Raw genomic sequence first — 17,917 nt, 5'->3', positions numbered from 1 at the left:
TCAATAATACAAATTGCAGTGGGTCTACAAGAGGTTTTGTCCTACCCAGTAGTTTGTCTTTGTAATATTACATTCATACCCACAATGGAATATGAAAATTAAGTAAATTATTAAATGTGAGATGACAAAACTAATTCTTTTATTCCTCTGAACTCCAAATCCTGCTGGCGGGTTTAAAAGGCATGTTATTTATTTTACAGTACACCATTTATTAGAGCCAGAAACTGTAAAAACAGAAAGAATTGTCAGGTTTTTGACTTCCCAACAGTGCTGGATCTACTCATTAGCAATGTACTGCTCTCTTAGCAAAATCTAAAGCCAAATCTAAGCTTAAAATTGTGATCTTCTTTTGAAATCACTTAATTCTACATGTCTCTTTTTTTTAAAAAAATCCAAAAACTGACTGTCTGCATTAACTAGATTCTGAAAAAGATAAATAAATAAGTGGCTTAGCTGTGGTCAAAATTCCTGTGACAAATGTTCAGAGATTTCTTGACTGCAGTGTTTACACAGAGCAGATAGCAGACAATCATTTCAATAGATTAAGAAGAATGTAAGCAGTAAAATATAGAGCCACCATTCTTTATTCCAGTACTAGTAACACCTGTGGGTACTTATTGTGCATGTTAAATACAGGTTTTTGATAGTTTTGTCAAAATGTATAATCAAAGAAATTTAAATGTATGACCTAAAGCATTAAAACTGTTATACTGCACCACGTACATTTGATTGAGTCGTGTTCATAAAGGTGAAGGATTTTATATTACAGTGAAAAACAAGCACACCATCAATAAAAATGTGAATAAAACATGCACTAACTTTTTCGGTCATTATGTTTGCTGTCTATCCTCTGTCTCTTTAGCTAAATAAATGTTCACTAACTAGTGTCTAACTTTGTCTAGATGTCAGTGGGTTTATTCATCAGAGCTTTTTTTTTTTTTTTTTGTACAAAAACAGCCGCTTGCTGCATCTGGAAATGACATTGATGAAACTAAACTCAATCACCCCACACGGCTGAGGGGAACTGCAGCGTCTGTGATAATTATTTGTGGATTTGTCACCGCGAGCGACTCCTTTCACAAATGCATCTTCATTTGATCCACTGTTAATATGAAAATATTGATTATAGGTTTCTTACACGGCCCTTCCTAGATGAACATAATCCCAAAATCCCAAATCAATTTGACCAGATCGAGTAAAGGGGTTGACAAGAATACTGTGCATGTCTTCTTTACTCATCTGGGAGTAATAACTAGACCGCTACCGTTATATCTAAAATGAGAAACTGGGCAAATGAATTCACCAGTGAGCCCAAACAGTTTCTAAGAGAGGATCAAAAGGTTGGCATGGCTGATATTTGAAGTGCTTCTGAGTCTATTGTGGCTCCAGAGCCAGAGGTTTTTCTTTTTTTTTCTTGTATTTGGAGCCAGCAGAGTTGTGCAGCTGGCTGTACGTGCAGAGTCCGACAAACAAACACCAGGAGGCCTTAGCTCTCCCCAACCTCCCACTGACAATGGACATTGTTTTGGAAATGGCTTGAGCCAGAAAGACCAATAGAGGAGGCTGGAGGTGGGAGGATTGGGTGAAAAAGAGAGAGATCGGGGGAGACATTTTCCCTGCCAGGACCTGCTATTCGGGCACAGTAAGTCCAGGCAGCTGTCTGGGACCTGTAGGGAGGAGGAGGCAGTGTTCTTGTGTGTGTGTGTGTGTGTGTGTGTGTGTGTGTGTGTGTGTGTGTGTGTGTGTGTGTGTGTGTGTGTGTGTGTGTGTGTGTGTGTGTGTGTGTGTGTGTGTGGGAGTGTATGTGGACACAGAGATAAGGTGGCACTCTGGAAGGGCTTGTGAGAAGACCGAGCATCTGTCAGCCCAGTGATGTTGAGACAGGGCAGAATGACGCACAAGCACACACAATCAGCAGTAAAACAGGTGCAGGGAGGCAAACGAATTGTAACACACATATACAAACGCACACACAGGCCAAATCTAGTCTGCCATGAGGCCTGATTATGGCAGGGCAAGACGTCAAGGGACCACAGTGACAGAGAAGAAGAGTGGAAAACAGAAGAAGAGAGAATAATAGAGATATAATGGCGGGCATTAGAGCGGTGGGATGAGGGAACAGTGAGGCAGAGAAAGGAAGTCAGCCCAGAGGGAGGCGAAACAGACAACCTTGAGATAATCTGTGGGACGGGCAGAGGGAGAAAAATAACCTTATCAGAGCAGGAAAACAGAAGGCACACAGAGCGGTGAGAGGATATGAAAACACAGAGGGGAAGAGAGTAAAAAAAAAAACACACGATAAATATAAGAGCAAAGGTGGGAAGGTGAGGATTGAAAAGCTGCGAAAACAAATCGTTGAATGAGCGATATTCACCGAAACCGATGAGGCCCAGGGTTTCGCCGCGGATGCGTGCGGCGCCGGACGCCACCTCCCGGATCTGCTCCACGCTCTGGACCCGCGTGCCCTCCCGGAGAGCCTGGTAGAGCCAGGTGTTTCGCCGGTAAAGGTTGAGGATGTGGCACAGGGTGGAGTCTGCCGTCTCCTCCACAGCTGCCGAGGGAATGTTACACACAGCGATGCCTAGAGAAAGAAGAGTCGAAGATTAACGGGGAAAAAAAAATCTTCCAGTATAGGTTGCCCTTTTAATCCTGCTGCAGCATGAGTAGATCAAGATACTGAGGCTGGTAGCTGGTTGAACTTGTGGCCACTTCACTGAATACATACACAGTGGTCCCTCGTCTATTGCGGAGGTTTTGTTCCAGACGAAAATCCACAAATTAGCGACCATATTTATATGTATTTTAAGGCTTTATAAACTCTCCTCACACACTGCAGAGCAACACTATGTGCAGCGATCAGACGTCTATGTGAAATGGGCAAAGCGAGATGCTGAATGCTGCTACAAATGAAAGACAGAGGAGACTGATGCTACGGTCGCTGAGTCAATCAGCGTCCAGTGCTGTACATTTTGTTTCGATATATTTTTGACATTGTTGTAAATTTTTTTGGCTAGAAAATGCTTATTTTACTGCAAAAACAATTAAAGCAATGTAGCGACCGTAGAGCCGGTCGCTATGACTGACGTGTTGTGCTGCAATGCGCCATGGGAGTTTGGGGTGTTGGAGGTTTAAATGTCACTACTGTGGTTTAAGTTCGTGCTCTAGTATTATTAATGTTTGTGTTTTATTGTGTTTATGTGGTTTAGTCAGCCTAGCTAGTTTGTTGAAGTGTTATATTGTCAGGACCGTGAGTGTGAAGTGTGTTTGATGACTTCCTGCCACATTTTCTGTAACACTGCTTTCTGAGTGTGTCAAAATAAAAGCATCTGTCAGTTGCAGAGTGCATAAACTCCAGCATTGTTCTTATACGCTGCTCGCCACAATAATACATTTATAAAAATACTTTTTTGTCGAACTCCATTAGCAGAAAGTATTACACATAAGAGAAATCAATGCAAATCAATCAATATCAGTCATCAAACTGAGAAAAAGAAAGATGAAAAATGTAGAAAACTGGGAACTAACTTAAATTATTTTTAGTTACAGAATCAGAATCTGACTTAGCGTTTTAGTGCATAACAGTAAACTGTGACAAAAATAATACAAAGTGTTGCAATTTAAAGGTATTAAGTGCTAAAAGACAAATAAGAAGCAGCGTTATACATCAAATTGGCAGGAAGTGTAATAAAGGGTTTATAAATCACAAAAACTCATATTTTCAGTGTGCAGGAATGTGCAAATTATTTGCCTGAGACTATGCAAGGTTACATAGTATGATGTAAACAAGAGTTTGAAATATGCAAGAGGATGATTGTAATGTGGTGCGTTAATGTAACGAATAGAGACAATGTCTATGGTGGGGGGAAAGAGGAAATGTCTCTCTGGGTCTCTGGCCGTGTTAAAGAGGCCTCACTACTGCATTTGGGAAACATCATCAGCATAATATCATCACAATCTCATCCTCTGAATGTCGAGATCATGCGTATACAGATTTGTAAACATGTAACAACACAAGTTTCTACCAAGATCTCATCCAGCACACAACTGCGCAGCCTTCAGGCAATTTAAACCCCTGAACTTAAGGTATTACCTTTCCCTTCCTCCAACAACGCTGATTTTTTCCCCCCTCTTCCTGCTCTAACACTTAAGCACTTCTGCCTGCCCTCGCTCTCCTCTAATGTCCTCATCCCACTCTGTATCTCAGAGTAACAGCACAGTTGTCTCTGGACAGCAAAAAATAGCCAGAGCCTGCTCAATCAATGGGCCCTTTTCTTCTCCCCGAGAACAGCCGTCATATCAGCGCCTCCTTCTCCAGGCACGATAGCTTTTGACTCCTGCGTTGCAAGGCAGAGCGCCTTCGGTGAGTGGGTGGCAGTTAGACACAGTATCTCGCATTGGCAGGGAAATGGCAGCTTTGTCAACTGTAAGAGCTGTTTGAGCCACCAGCCTGCTGATATAAGCCTGGGTGGTGGTTCACAGAGAAAACTGAACTCTTCTCCTCCAGTGCCTCTTTCAATCCCTGTCCCTTTGAACATGCTGGCTCACAGTGTGATGTCTACAAATCATCTGACTATTTAATTCAGCCTTTGATACTACTCCGAAAATCCATACAGTAAAAAACAAAGAGGCGGCAAACACGCTGTCCGAAGTAGGCACCCCCTTTAGGGACAAATCACTATCAACTGTATCTTATTTCGACGCCTAACTGCACCGTGTCTTTGAGACAATCTGTGCAATTTTCCGAACGCTACAATGCAACCATGTGATGATTCATCCCCTTAAGATTCGCTTAAATCTGATTACTGGCGCCTGAGGTATTGCATGTCATTAAGAGACCGACGATCAAACGGAAAAATAAGCAGACGCTGCTCCCTATGGAGAGATCGATACGACATGGGACGAGGTAAATTTCAAAGCAATGCAAAACACATGAGATCTCGCACAGACATAATGAACTCAATACTGTAAGAGCACATACATGGAAGAGATATGAATGGAAATCGACACCTGATATGTCTTTTCTGCAATAAATTCAGCATAAAACCATGCTGCATTCTGGATATTTTGGACTGTTTTGAGTGTGCGTACCAAGCTCTCCAGCCGCCTTGATGTCGATGTTGTCGTAGCCGCTGCCGATGCGGATGATGATGCGTAGAGCTTTAAACTTTTCCAGGTCCTCTCTGGTCAGGGTGATGGTGTGGTACATCATGGCTCCCACTGCTTCATTAAGCACCTGCACACACACATATTCATGAAATAAAAAAAAATGCATTCCCCCAACCACTCATTAATGTTCCTTTTGTCCATTCTCTCATTCATTCGTTCATTAGGGGCCATTCAACATGTGGCCATCAGTCCATTTGAGCACACAAGAACTCATGACAATCACAAGATCACATTCCTTTCAGAGGAGTCATGAAAATCACATGTCTGGCATGACTTTGGACACTTTAGAAAACATTTAAGATTTCATGGCCAAGGGAATTGCTGGCATCACATGGTCGCCAGCAGCACTGACACACTGTCCATTTTAAAGACCTGCGCTGGACGAGGAAACAAGTCATTATATTGTCTCGCAGGGGCTGCAGTTCTGCACGGTCATCACAATTGCCCTGGGGGTGTCTATGGATCTGGGCAATTGACTAGACAGAGAGGTCATGGCAGCCACTGATCACAGGACAAACCTTTAGGTATGATAGCATAGCGGGTCGAAGAAATATAAAGCTGTACTCTTTATACCTCAAATTAACCCAATGGCAGGTTTGAAAGGCATTTATTAGAGTCACAAACTGTAAAAATATAAAGAATAGTTGAATTTCAATGTTCAACATGCGTGACTTTTGACTTCACTGACCAAATCTCTGCTTAAATTTGTGATATTTCTTCAAAATCACTTAATTTTAAATGTCACAAATTTGCAAAAAAAAATATTCCATACTAACCAGATTCTCTAAAAAAAAACCACAAAAAATTCCAACTCTTTGATTCAACCGTGAAGCTTCTATTAAGTCAGCTGTCACCCATCATAACGTGAGAAAAATTCAGGGATTTTTTTTGCTGAACTGGGCTGAACTGCAGGCAGTGTTGACACAGAGCAGATAGGAGATAAGTATAGAAAGAAATTAGAAATGTAAGTAGCAAAATATAGATAGTATGTAGAGTCAGCTTTTTTTCCCAGTACTGGTGACACCTGTGGGTATGTGCATGTTGATTCAGACATTTTCACTCCATATTTGTGAAAAAATAATCTTTTTTATGATTTATGGCATCATAATTTTGTCATACTGCTCAAAAGACGTTTTCTGCTTCTGGTAATGTTTGTATTGAAGAGAAAATGGGCCCACAGTGAGCAAAAGCTGCTTGGATTTTAGAGGGTTAAACACAGCAATCAAGATAAGTGAGACAAACACTCAAAATGCACAATTTGGGGCACATCAAAATTGAAACTTCAAAGTCCCCTTCACTGTGATCATGCATTTCCTGATTACAAACTGAATTTCTGTCTACTTGGTCCTGTTTCTTGCACAATTTCTAACAACGTATAACAGATTTAGAAGCCCTTTGAAAGAAACCTGTGATTTTGAGCAGCGTGAATAAATGTATGTTGTAGATGTATGTGGGCTGCAAGGTGGAAAAGCGAAAATGCAAGTTGCCTCTCCGAACCGAATGTCTAATCGGTGACCTCAAACAGCACAGAAATTGATTTTAATTTGAACTCCTGTGCAAAGGAGGAATTCTGATTTGGACAAAAGTTACACGGGGTACATAAATTTATTCATTTTAAAGCAGGTAATCGGAATTTTTCAAGGAAACTAAAACGCCACAGATTAGGAATTATGAGCCAAACATACAGCGCTTTTCAAACATCCACATGGTGGCGCCGTTGAATGTGACTCAAATGACCTAACTTTCCTTCCAGTGCTACTGAAACCTAATTTTTTGCCTTTCTTAAAAAGAAATCCCTTCTAACGATGAAACCAAAGACAATCCCTTTTTGTCAGAGAATGTACTCAAGTGGAACATTTGCCAAAAAGTCAGAGTTCTGTCACCCGAGGGTGGCCGTCACCGTGACACACTGCTGCTCTGCCACTTAACATGGACAAGGTGACCCGGCCTGTGATTCAGTCTGATGCGGATCTAAACTATTCCCCCCTCAGTATCAGCCGCGGCCCCTGTCAGCGCCTAAATAACAGCTCCACATTCGCCTCCAGCCAAACTGCATTAGCTTTCCTGTGATTAGTAGATTAGCCCTGAATTTCCATACTACTTTTATTAGAGCTGTGTCCTGGACAAGCCTTGCAGATACTAGTTCAAGGTTAAAACGCTCCTTGCACACATGCATACCGGCAAAAGTGCGCACATACACAGTTTTTATCCCTTCTGCACTGGGGCCTGAGGGTCTTGTGTGTTGTTTTTGAGAAGGAGTCTTCCAGTATGACGGGAAATTCGCCCTGAATGTAGTTTATTATAATGGAAACTCTGACCTAAACTACCCCCCCCCCCCGCCCCCCCCCCCCCCCCCCTCTTCAGTGTAACCAAAGCTTTATTGCTTTTAGCATCTATCATTTCTTATGATGCCTGGACTCTCCTGACAGAGCAGCCAGGCCTCCCCGCTTGGCCCGGCTGAGCGTGAGGGAGAGTATACTGTTGCAAAGTTTTGATTTGCTGATGGATGCACATACTGCACCGCATGCGTGTGTGTGTGTTTGACTCTGTGGCTTCGCAGGGAGGGATTTTGTGGCTATGAAATCATCCCACCAGTGATCAGGGTGGATGTAGTGGGGATGAGAGCTGGCTGTAACGACAAGAACAGACTTTTTTTTTTTTTTTTCCACCTTGCACGAAGGTTGTGCTGCTCAAACTGTTGCTTAAAGGGCGACACAATAATAGCTTTAAATAACACTAAAAAAGCATCACACAATACTGTGGAGTACGTTATGACCCCTTTTTTGACTGCATCTCAAAATCCACTCCAGCAGATGTGAGTAAAAGGGAGAAGAGGGTATAAAAGAAAAATACTCTTTGTTTTAATGAGGCTAACATAACAAAGTGAAGCTGAAAAACAATAACAACTGTACACTCCAGTGAATAAGGACTTAAAAGAATATTTTGACATTTTAGAAAACATGTTTCCTTGCCAAAAGTTACACGAAGAGATGCCACTCTCATCAGTAGAGCAAAAAGAAGCTACAAATAGCAGCAATATATATATATATATATATACATATGATGATGATATTTCTTCACGTTATTCTTAATGTTATTTCTTAATTCTCTGTACCCCAAATAGTACCCCAAATATTTTCTGGGTGTTTTTGCCCCTGCAGCATTTTTATTCAATGAAGGCAAATGTCTGACTGCAATATAAAGTCCTGAATTTCTGTGGAAACAGCACAGCCATGGCTAGAAGTAAAGTCAAATCAAAAATGTCCTTTGTGTAGTATAACAAAGGTATGATTAAAAATAAAAGCTGCATTTTAATTTTATTATTTCTTTTACAGAAAATTAAAGGACTTTGAATCAGCTTGTGTGACATTTTTCCAAATGCTCATTGGTGTTACAGTACTGGAAAACAGATGTCCACATGCCAGAGATATTAAACTAATTCCATTAGTTCCATAATTTCGATTTTTGTCTCATGTCTGCTCTGTGTAAACACAACCTGCAGTTCAGCCCAGTTCTGCCAAAAAGTGTCTTAACTTTTGTCACATGAAACTACTAAACCACTAATAGCTTCTCAAGTGTGCCGGAGAGCAAAGACTTTTGTGTTTTGTACAGAATCTCGTTAGTGTAAATGATTTAATTTTTGGCTAATCCTTAAATAAGAAATGCAGAACAAAGTGATTAAAAATCACACATTTTTAATTTTCCCAACGGAGCCATACGTCACAGAAACTATGTTTAGGGACCATCCGAAAGCTGAAAATTCACAGATTATTTCTTCTTCTTTTTTTTTTAAACAATCTTGGCTCTGATAAATAGTAAAAATTTGGCATATTTTTAAACACACCATGTGTTTTAAACACTCTCAGTGGGTTTTGGGGCCCCGATAATAATCAATAGAAATTTAATTGACCTCTTTTATAATCACATAGTTAATTATTATTATCATTTACTTTTCCCTGCTATATATGATTACACAGGTTTGCATTATTGATTAGACAAAACAAGCTATTTAAAGATCTCACAACACTTTAAAGATTACGCAATGCATTAATCATATTACCAATAGATCATGTGCTTACACCAGCAGTTATTACTTGCAGCCCTGGGCTTAACACCACTATTGGATGAGCAGAGTCAGGCCGTGTAATAGGCCAATATTGACTCTTTGCCATATGGGCTATCATCCAACTTTTACAAGCCACATGCGACTATGAGGTGCGACGGCTGTGACAAAGACCTTGGATGATAACGTTGGAGCGCAGGTGCTGCATGCAGGATTCGTCCTCACTGAAGTGGTTTTGTAACTCCATCCTGATGAATGTATTCTATCCTTTCTCTATCACCTGAGAAATAAGGAACTGATGCAACCTCAGGCCTATTTCATATTCTACCCTTGCCCAGTCTTTCCCATAAGTTTCTGCATTGTGTGCATGTAGGGGGGAAGTGTGGCAGCTGGCGTCTGCCCTGACAACATCATACCGAAACTCCCAGAGTTATCAACACTGCATCTCCGCATTCATGCCGCAGAAAGAAGAGATTGGACATTTTCAATCTATACCGCCCCTCTGGGTATCTAGACTGCAAGTTATTACTGTGAACTGCTGAATATGCTGGCGAGGTGCACATTACAATCATGTTTTTCCTGATAAGGCAGTGTTAAAACAAACAAAAAGCTACTCACTCCCCCCTTCTCCTCACCGCCCAAGGTCTTGATTGAATTGATCTCTATGCAAATGCTTCTTTTTTAATATGTCCCATTTTCATAAAAACAGCGAGAGGAAAGATGTAGCGGCTCTCACTCTGTCTGCAGATGGAGAGATAGCACTCGGGTGATACCCATCTCCACGGCCATATATTGTTTTGCAGCCACAGCGCTGCATAAAAAGCAATAAAGAGCGTCGACAAGCCAATGTAATTACACTGCATCCCCACCATACAAGACTCTCTATTAGAACAATGGCATTGATATAGGCATCGCGCTCTGTGCCACAAAGTGACATTAAATCATAATGAAGCCACTATATTTTAACTGGCAAGTGTGCACGGGGCCAATATAATGCGCTTCACATACCAGCGCTGTGATGGAAAAAGAAGGAGGAGGACGGGAGTGAGTGGCAGCTTTCATTTCTTTATCAACTTTCGGCTGCTCCAATTACAAGCGAAGCGGTGTGTGTGTGTGTGTGTGTGTGTGTGTGTGTGTGTGTGTGTGTGTGTGTGTGTGTGTGTGTGTGTGTGTGTGTGTGTGTGTGTGTGTTTTCTACCTTCTCATGGATCTCCTGTGTAGATTGGGCATCGCAGAAGGCGACGGTTGCTAAGTCTTTCAGGATGGGCATCTCCACGGTGCAGTCACGCCCGTCCAGCAGGGCCACCAAGGGGCGCGGGTGCATTGGCCCGTTCATGATTTGGGGCCGAATACCTGAAGCAAGAAAAAAAAGTAGGGAGGATTATTATTAGGGACAAGAGATAATTTGTTTCACTGAATGTCTAGACATATAAGTCTTCCAACCGTCATGCTCAGACATTGTTTTACAATTTAAGCCAAGTCACCCTTTACTGTTCTTGCTGCATTCACATGACTAAGATAAGATGTGAGAGATGATCACACACACGGAAAGAAACAAAGCTAATATTAAACAAATGCGCAATGTGAGTGCAAATAGACAAGTACACACAGTTACTGCAAAACCACCCACTTTGTGCGGCACAAAATTTTGAAAGTGCAAACATTGAGTGTAACAACCAGTTACACTCTCCTGCCAGCTGGATTCAATTCATTACTCTTTTCTTGAAAAATAAAAGACTCGGGTAATAATTACCTGCTCTGTGTGTGTGTGTGTGTGTGTGTGAGTGTGTGTGTGTGTGCAGTTGTGTGTGTGCACATGAGCTGATCAGGATGTAGCGGAAAGTAGAGCTTCTCCGAACTAACAAGCGTTGCTCAATAAATCAATGCACCTACTCAAGACTGGATTAGACCACAGCCTCACTTACAGGAATCCTTTCAGTCGAACAGAGAAACTCTCGTGTTCGCTATATACCATATGCAAGAGCACTATATGCACATGTGCACTTGTTCATATGAAGATTAACATATTCTCTCGTGCATCGGTATGACAAGTGCACACTGCCATGCATGCTCTATGGTTGTTCTCATTTCCCAGTTCAGAAGCGAGGATGCTACATTTGCCTCGGTATGAGTGGAAGCAGCAGCTGTGAAACTGAAGACTAAAATAAAAAAAAAAAAGAAGAGAAACACTGCGAGCTACACCTTTAGAAATGAGTTTCACTGCTGCCCTGCCTCAAAAGAGCAATCTATCATTGAAATGGAGAGCGTTTCAGAAAACTTTACGAGCGCGAAACAAACCCACAGCCCAACTCGCATCTGCACACACAAAGTGTGTGTCGCTGTTCTGGCTTCTGTCTCCGTTGGGCTCGTTCTCCCTCCTTCCTCTCTCCCTCTCGCCACTTTTCTCATTTAAAGCGAGGAGAGTCGAGCTCCCCCGTGGGTCGACCTTCTCACACGTTTCCACTGAAGGAGACGTGTCGCGCTGAGAAGACAGACAATTACCAGCTCTGCTTTATACAATGTTAACAAGTGAGGAGCATCAATATTCATGCTGCTTCTGAGCGCCGGCGTGTAGCTCAGGAGCCAGCCCGAGGATGGATGGACCTGAGAAGGTTCCCCGCCGAGTACCAGCACCCCAACGCTGTGTAGGGTCATGATCTTCACTCACACTCAGCAGCTGCAGATGTGTCTAAGCTGAGGCTAAGGAGTCAGTTCAGACATGATGTACAACAGCGAGATCCCCTGTGGATGTTGCCGTGTGATTTCATGACATCACCTTTCTTATCTAGTGTTTCTCTGCTCTCCTTTGGTTCGGCTGCCGAGATCCCTATCTGGACGCTTACCTCACTCTGTTAAAGTTAGAAGGAGATTACAGTGACGTCACAGTCGTGATAAGGAGCAGGGTGGAGAAAAGGGAAAGGAGAGGAGCGGAGAGGTGAGGCAGAGGAGGAGGAGGAGGGCTCATTAAGGACATGCTCTTCAGGATTACAGCAGCAGAGGAGGCCGATTAGGGCAGATAAAGGTGAGATTAGGAGATTTAAGGCTGGGAGAGTTGTGTGTGTGTGTGTGTGGCCGTTGCACAAACGCGATAAAAACAGCAGGAAAACAAACAGGTGGTAGGGAGAGGGATAAAAAAAAAAAAAGTGAGAAGAGCAGAATTAAAATGTAAAAACAGACTAAAACACAGCCTAAAGAGCTCCCAGGAGACACATCAGAGAAGAAGAAGAAGAGGCGGATGAAAGACGAACACGTAGACGACAGGAGGGGAAGAGTGAAAGCCCAGCTGACAGAAAGCGAGCAGTCCAGCAGTGCAGCCTCTTAGGGCAGGGGGGAGGATCGCAGCGGAGGTGTCGTCTCCCTGTGCCTTCCGCCTGTTGTCATGGTGATCGCTTAACAGGCTTTGACTGCCAGTTTTAATGCACTTTATTTTTGGCACCGCTGGCATCTGCGCCTGAGAGTTGGAGGTCAGAGGCGCAGAGCGTCCGTATCCTCCTCGCACTTTAGCGGCGTGGAGGGGCGGAGGAGATGTTTACTCTCTTGACGCGCAGGCAGCCGCCTCACCCCCTTCCCTCCTCACCCACCATCATCAACCGCCATTACGGCTTCCTACCTACTCATCACACTCCCCCCTGTTCGAGACAGGTGACACGACAGCGGGAAAAAGGTGAGGCATGGCGACTCGGCTGCCTGTAGCACGTCTGCGAGTGACAGCTCGTTGAATATTAATGGAGGCACCTGATAAAGACTGGGCAGCAGTGGCCGAGACCGGCATGGCAAACTGGTGAGAGTGTGTGTTTGGCATCTGACTGTATCAGAAACGCAGCAAGCATGATCAAGAGAACAACTCCTCAAACAAAAAAGCCAAACATTGACTGGTTCCAGCTACTCAAACTTAGGAATTAGCACTGTAATTATGAATTACTTGGTTGTCAACAAAGAAATTAATCATTTTGATAATCGATTTTCATCAAAGGGCTGCACAGTGGCTTGGTGGTTAGCACTTTTGCCTTGCAGCTAGAAGATCCCTGGTTCACACTCTGGCCTTTCCAGCATCTTTCTGCATGAAGTTTGCATGTTCTCCCTGTGCATGCGTGGGTTTTTTCCGAGTTCTCCGGCTTCCTCCCACAGTCCACAAACATGCTGAGGTTAACTGGTAACTCTAAATTGTCCTTGGGTGTGAATGCAAGTGGGATTGTCTGTATACGTAGCCATGTGATAGCCTGCCGACCTGTCCAAGGTGTCCCCTGCCTTCACCCTAAGTCAGCTGTGAAAGACTCCAGCCTCCCCACCCGTGACCCTAATGAGGATTAAGCGGTGTGTAGATAACGGATGGATGGATTTTTATGAAAAACAGCGATACTATTTATCTGATTTGGAATTTAAAATCTGCATCTGGACAGTTGTATGTATTCTTTAAATCATTTTCATTTGAGCCTATTAATTACAGGCCCATCTTTTGGATTTTATGGCTTGTTAAGTTATGGATCCACAAATGGGATGCTTGCCATCTTACATTTTGTGATAAGTATATATGTTTGGGTTGTAGACAAAACAAGACATTTAAGGACGTCATTTTGGGCTTTGGGAAACACCGATGATCATTTTTCAACACCTTATAGATCAAAAAATTAGTAGATCAATTGAGAATATGATCAACACATTAATCTGCATTGGAAATCTCTGTTTCTTGCAGTTTCCCTTCGGTTTTGGGTTACAGAAAAGCATTTTAAAGCTGTGAGGTGGGGGCCTTTCACCACTTCTTATGACACATCACTGACTAAACAGTTAGCCCCTTAACTGCAGGAGTAATACACTGACTAATCAACTTTAGTCTGCCAGCGTATGCCAACTTGATGTGGATTTGCATGAGGTGACACAATGCAGCACAATTTTTTAAGCTTACAGTTGCATTTGTATATTTCTGGCCACAGACAAACATCTGAACTAGCTGACAGCTATGATATGAATAAGAGTTGCAGAGTGCATGTGCAGAAAAATAAAATGAAATCAGGTCAAAAAACCTCAAACAGTAGGCTTGCTGATCTGATCGATTCCCGCTCTACAACCTTTCACGCGACACGCTGATTTAATTCAAAGTTAATATCAAAAATATTGATTAAAGGCTCACAGAAAAGAGTCACAACGCCCATACCCCTCTCCACGCCTCATCTAACCGGTGGATACTCGTATCTAACGATTACAGACAGCAGTGGGTGTGCAGGTGAGAGAGGCTGTGGGTGAAGCAGGAGGGGAGAAGAGTGGTTGGCAGGCTGCGTCAAACCCTCAGGCACAAGTTAGATGGGCTGAACTTCATGAATCATCCGCTGGGTTTCTCTGTCTCTCTCTGACCTTTCAGTCTCTTTAAATCTCCCCCCTTCGCAGACTCCTTCCTGTTACATTTCATAGCGCCGTCTGCAGAGTTGTGCTTCCGCGGATCTCTTGCTGCACGATAGCATCTTCTGACAGCTCCCTCTTTTGCGCCGTTGTCTAAGCTCGGTGTGTCCGTTTGCTCGCTGCATATCAGATTCCCTTTATCTCCCCTTTCACGTGCATCTCTTCCCGACCTCTGCTATCGTTCCTCAGCTGTCTTTTACCGATCACCCTCCCCTTCTTCCGCTGTCGTTCCTCCACCTCAGCTGTCACTCCTTCTCTTCATTTTCTATCACTCCCTTCCCCGTCGCTCTGCCTTGCTATAAGCCGAAGCGTGTATTTGTGCGTGCGTGTCCTCCTGTGTGACAGATTGATTCTCACTCCGCTGATTTTGATGGAGAGGAGATGATGTATTTGGGCAGAGGGGGAAGCAGCGAGGTGACAGGCAACACTCCCCTCGTGGTAAACTGACAGCGTGTACATCAAACCAGTCTTAACCAGAACCACTGGGTCTGTCAGCTGCACAATACCACTGCCAATACCCGTTCCTGATATGCGATGCATTCATGACACCCTTATCATCACCTTTTCCTCTCTGCGCTGACAGCATGCCAGTGGTTTGTGCATCCAGAATAATGTGTATAATTATGGAGAAAGGAAATTCATGTGTTTAGATGTGCCACAGAGGGCAATTTAAAACATTTCAAAGTTGGAAGTCTGATGGTTTGGAACCAATAATTTGCATCTAGGTCCAATTTGAGCTAATAAATTAGGCTGAGGATTTCCAAACAATAGTCAAAGAATCCGACATGTTAGCAATTTTCCAACAGCATTGCAATTTAACCTGCTGTATTCCATTGTAACTCAGGCATAATGTGCTGAAATCTAATAATTTGAATGCTGTCAAACCTATTAAACAGCAGTGTGCAGCCTTGTTAAAACTGGCTCGGAGTCAGCAGCTGTAGTCGACTGTAATCACTCACAAGACGTTAAGAGGCCACACAACTACTACAATTTGATCTCTACAGCTGCAGGTTTCTACAAAACCAAAACTTATAATATATATTTATGACCCAGCAGATTTTTTCCTAGACAACCTATAATAATTCTATAAAAGAAACAAAATGCGTTGCTATTTTTTTGTGACAAAGACGCATACATGCATCATAGGAAATTAGGACTTAGAGGAGTCTTCGGAAACTCAAGCACTGCCATGTTATACATAGTTTCAAAAAACTTCCAACCGTATATAATCTACAGGGTGGGCCATATATTTCCATACATAGGAAAATGTATAATGTATATTTTTTTATGTTTCAGATACCCTAGAAGATGCGCTTGACACTATCTTTGGGGGCATTTGAAGGCTATGGTGCACCAGGTGAAGATACGAGACATAAATCATCTCAAGGAACGTATCCCCAACGCCATTACAAGCATAACTTACACTGTGCTAATGAAAGTTCATCAACAGTGAAAAACACATATGGGTTTTCGAAACAATGTTAATCATATAGAGCACATTCTAAAAATAAAAACGGTTGTCCAACATTAAATGTTTATTTTTCCGATTTATGGAAACTTATGGCCCACTCTGTATATTCACATTACTTTTCAATGTCTTAACTTTTTTGACCTGCAAAGTGTGAGAGAAAAAGCTTTACGGACACCTAAATAGGATCCACTTTTTCCCTAAACGGTTACAAAAATAATTCTGTGCCATGAAGCAGTCAGCAGATTCCTCTCCATTCACATGTCAGTCGGGATTTAGCTCATTGGATGGTTACAATCTCACCGAGACGCGCCGAGATCCACGGAAACAGATTTCAACCTCCACGCTGACAAGCCCTCTCTCTGTTCTCCTGTTTTAACAGCGCTGTAACACCTTGTCAGAGGCAGCATCTGGGAATAAAACAGGGTTTTCAGCAGGTCTGCCAGTATCTCCGCAGGCTCCGGTTGCTGACCGCCTTAATACGCACAACCGGACATTCGAGTACAGAGGAGAGGTGGACGTACACTTCAATTCGGTGCCACAAACGTGCTCACGATGGGCGATGGGGAGGCTGGTTGTGGACTGTTAGGGGTCATGTCAGAACTGCAGGAGGGAGGGTGCTCGTAATTTCTCTCCTCCATTAATTAATCCTCCACATTTCCTTGCCTCTGTGTTCTCACTTCCTCTGCTCGCTGCTAAACTGCTGCCAGACTGCGAATGTGTGCGTGTGTGAGCTGATTTGGGATGAGTTAATTTTCACTAAGGGAGGCAGCTGCTGTTGTGGGTTTACCTGCCAAAGGAATAAATGCATGGAGCACACATACGACAGTCCCCGATGGCTGTGTGTAATGATATACTCTGTCACATCTCGAGCTGCAACTAATGATTTGCTTCACTGGTGATTAATCTTTTGAGTTATTTTTTTCCTCCAATTAAGTAATTGCACAGTCTATAACGTATCAAAAATAGTGACAAATCAACCAGATGAAATAACTGGAGCTTGAAGTGATGTTTGGTTGTTTAATGTCACAAGTAAGATCATTCTGAGATTTATTTTTCCACTGATTAATTGATTCATTGAATAACTGTTCAGTATTTGTCAAGGCCAGCCACATCCTGCTGATCTTTCTGTACATGTCGCTCATTAATTATCTCGTTATGATATGACAAATGCGTTGTACGGATTTACACTAGAGCCATTTATTAAGTAGGAATGATTTCAATGATAGCCGAGCTCTAAAGGAATTTTCTCTACTTCCTAAAAGCTCAAAAAGATTCATCATGTGGGTTTTGAGATGATAAAAAAGGGGGACCTTGAAATTATGTTCTTTTAAATTCTGCTAAATATAACGTTACTCGAATCTTTTCAAATCGCTGTACTAAAGCACAGTAGACTAAAAACAGAGCATCTTCCTCAATTAGAATTTGTCAAAAATGAGAACTGGGTCACAATTATTTTGGAAATTTAAGCCTCCAGCGGAAAAAGGCTTAAAAGCCTCTTGATGTAGATCAATAGAATTTATAACATCACTTTTTAAAATACATTTTTAGATCTTGATCGCACTCAGTCATCAGTATTTTCACTCCAATCATTCCCGAATACTTGAGGAACCCGAACTGGGGCGGCGCTGGAGGCTGTGGTTCCCGAGCCAGCAACACTTAGTCAGAGTCTGGCAGCGGTACGCAGCAGAGCAGCAGCACCGGGAGATGAGGCCAGAGTTTCCATTATGTGGTGAAGGGAGCTAGGAGTCTCTTCCTACCACTGGCCTCGGCTGCTGGTGTTATGTTGCCTCCAGTGAAGGGTGGGGGGTGGAGAGGAACCAGAA

General features: G+C 42.8%; 1 protein-coding gene across 5 annotated transcripts in view; it reads right to left on the bottom strand.

The window, feature by feature from the left end:
• ctbp2l (C-terminal binding protein 2, like) overlaps positions 1–17,917 on the bottom strand; it is a 119,923-nt gene that overhangs the window by 26,260 nt on the left and 75,746 nt on the right. For all 5 annotated transcript variants that reach the window (XM_022194193.2, XM_022194190.2, XM_051939061.1 and 2 more), the window contains 3 exons: positions 10,428–10,582; positions 5,089–5,233; positions 2,375–2,581 (listed from right to left, as the gene is read on the bottom strand). In XM_022194193.2, the coding sequence (XP_022049885.1) occupies positions 2,375–2,581; positions 5,089–5,233; positions 10,428–10,582 (507 nt within the window). The remainder of the gene's footprint in view (positions 1–2,374; positions 2,582–5,088; positions 5,234–10,427; positions 10,583–17,917) is intronic.

This window comes from Acanthochromis polyacanthus, chromosome 19, assembly GCF_021347895.1.
Source record: "Acanthochromis polyacanthus isolate Apoly-LR-REF ecotype Palm Island chromosome 19, KAUST_Apoly_ChrSc, whole genome shotgun sequence".
NCBI classification, from domain to species: domain Eukaryota; kingdom Metazoa; phylum Chordata; class Actinopteri; family Pomacentridae; genus Acanthochromis; species Acanthochromis polyacanthus.
Note: the sequence above shows the minus strand (reverse complement) of the source record. Positions and strands in the feature narration are given on the sequence as shown.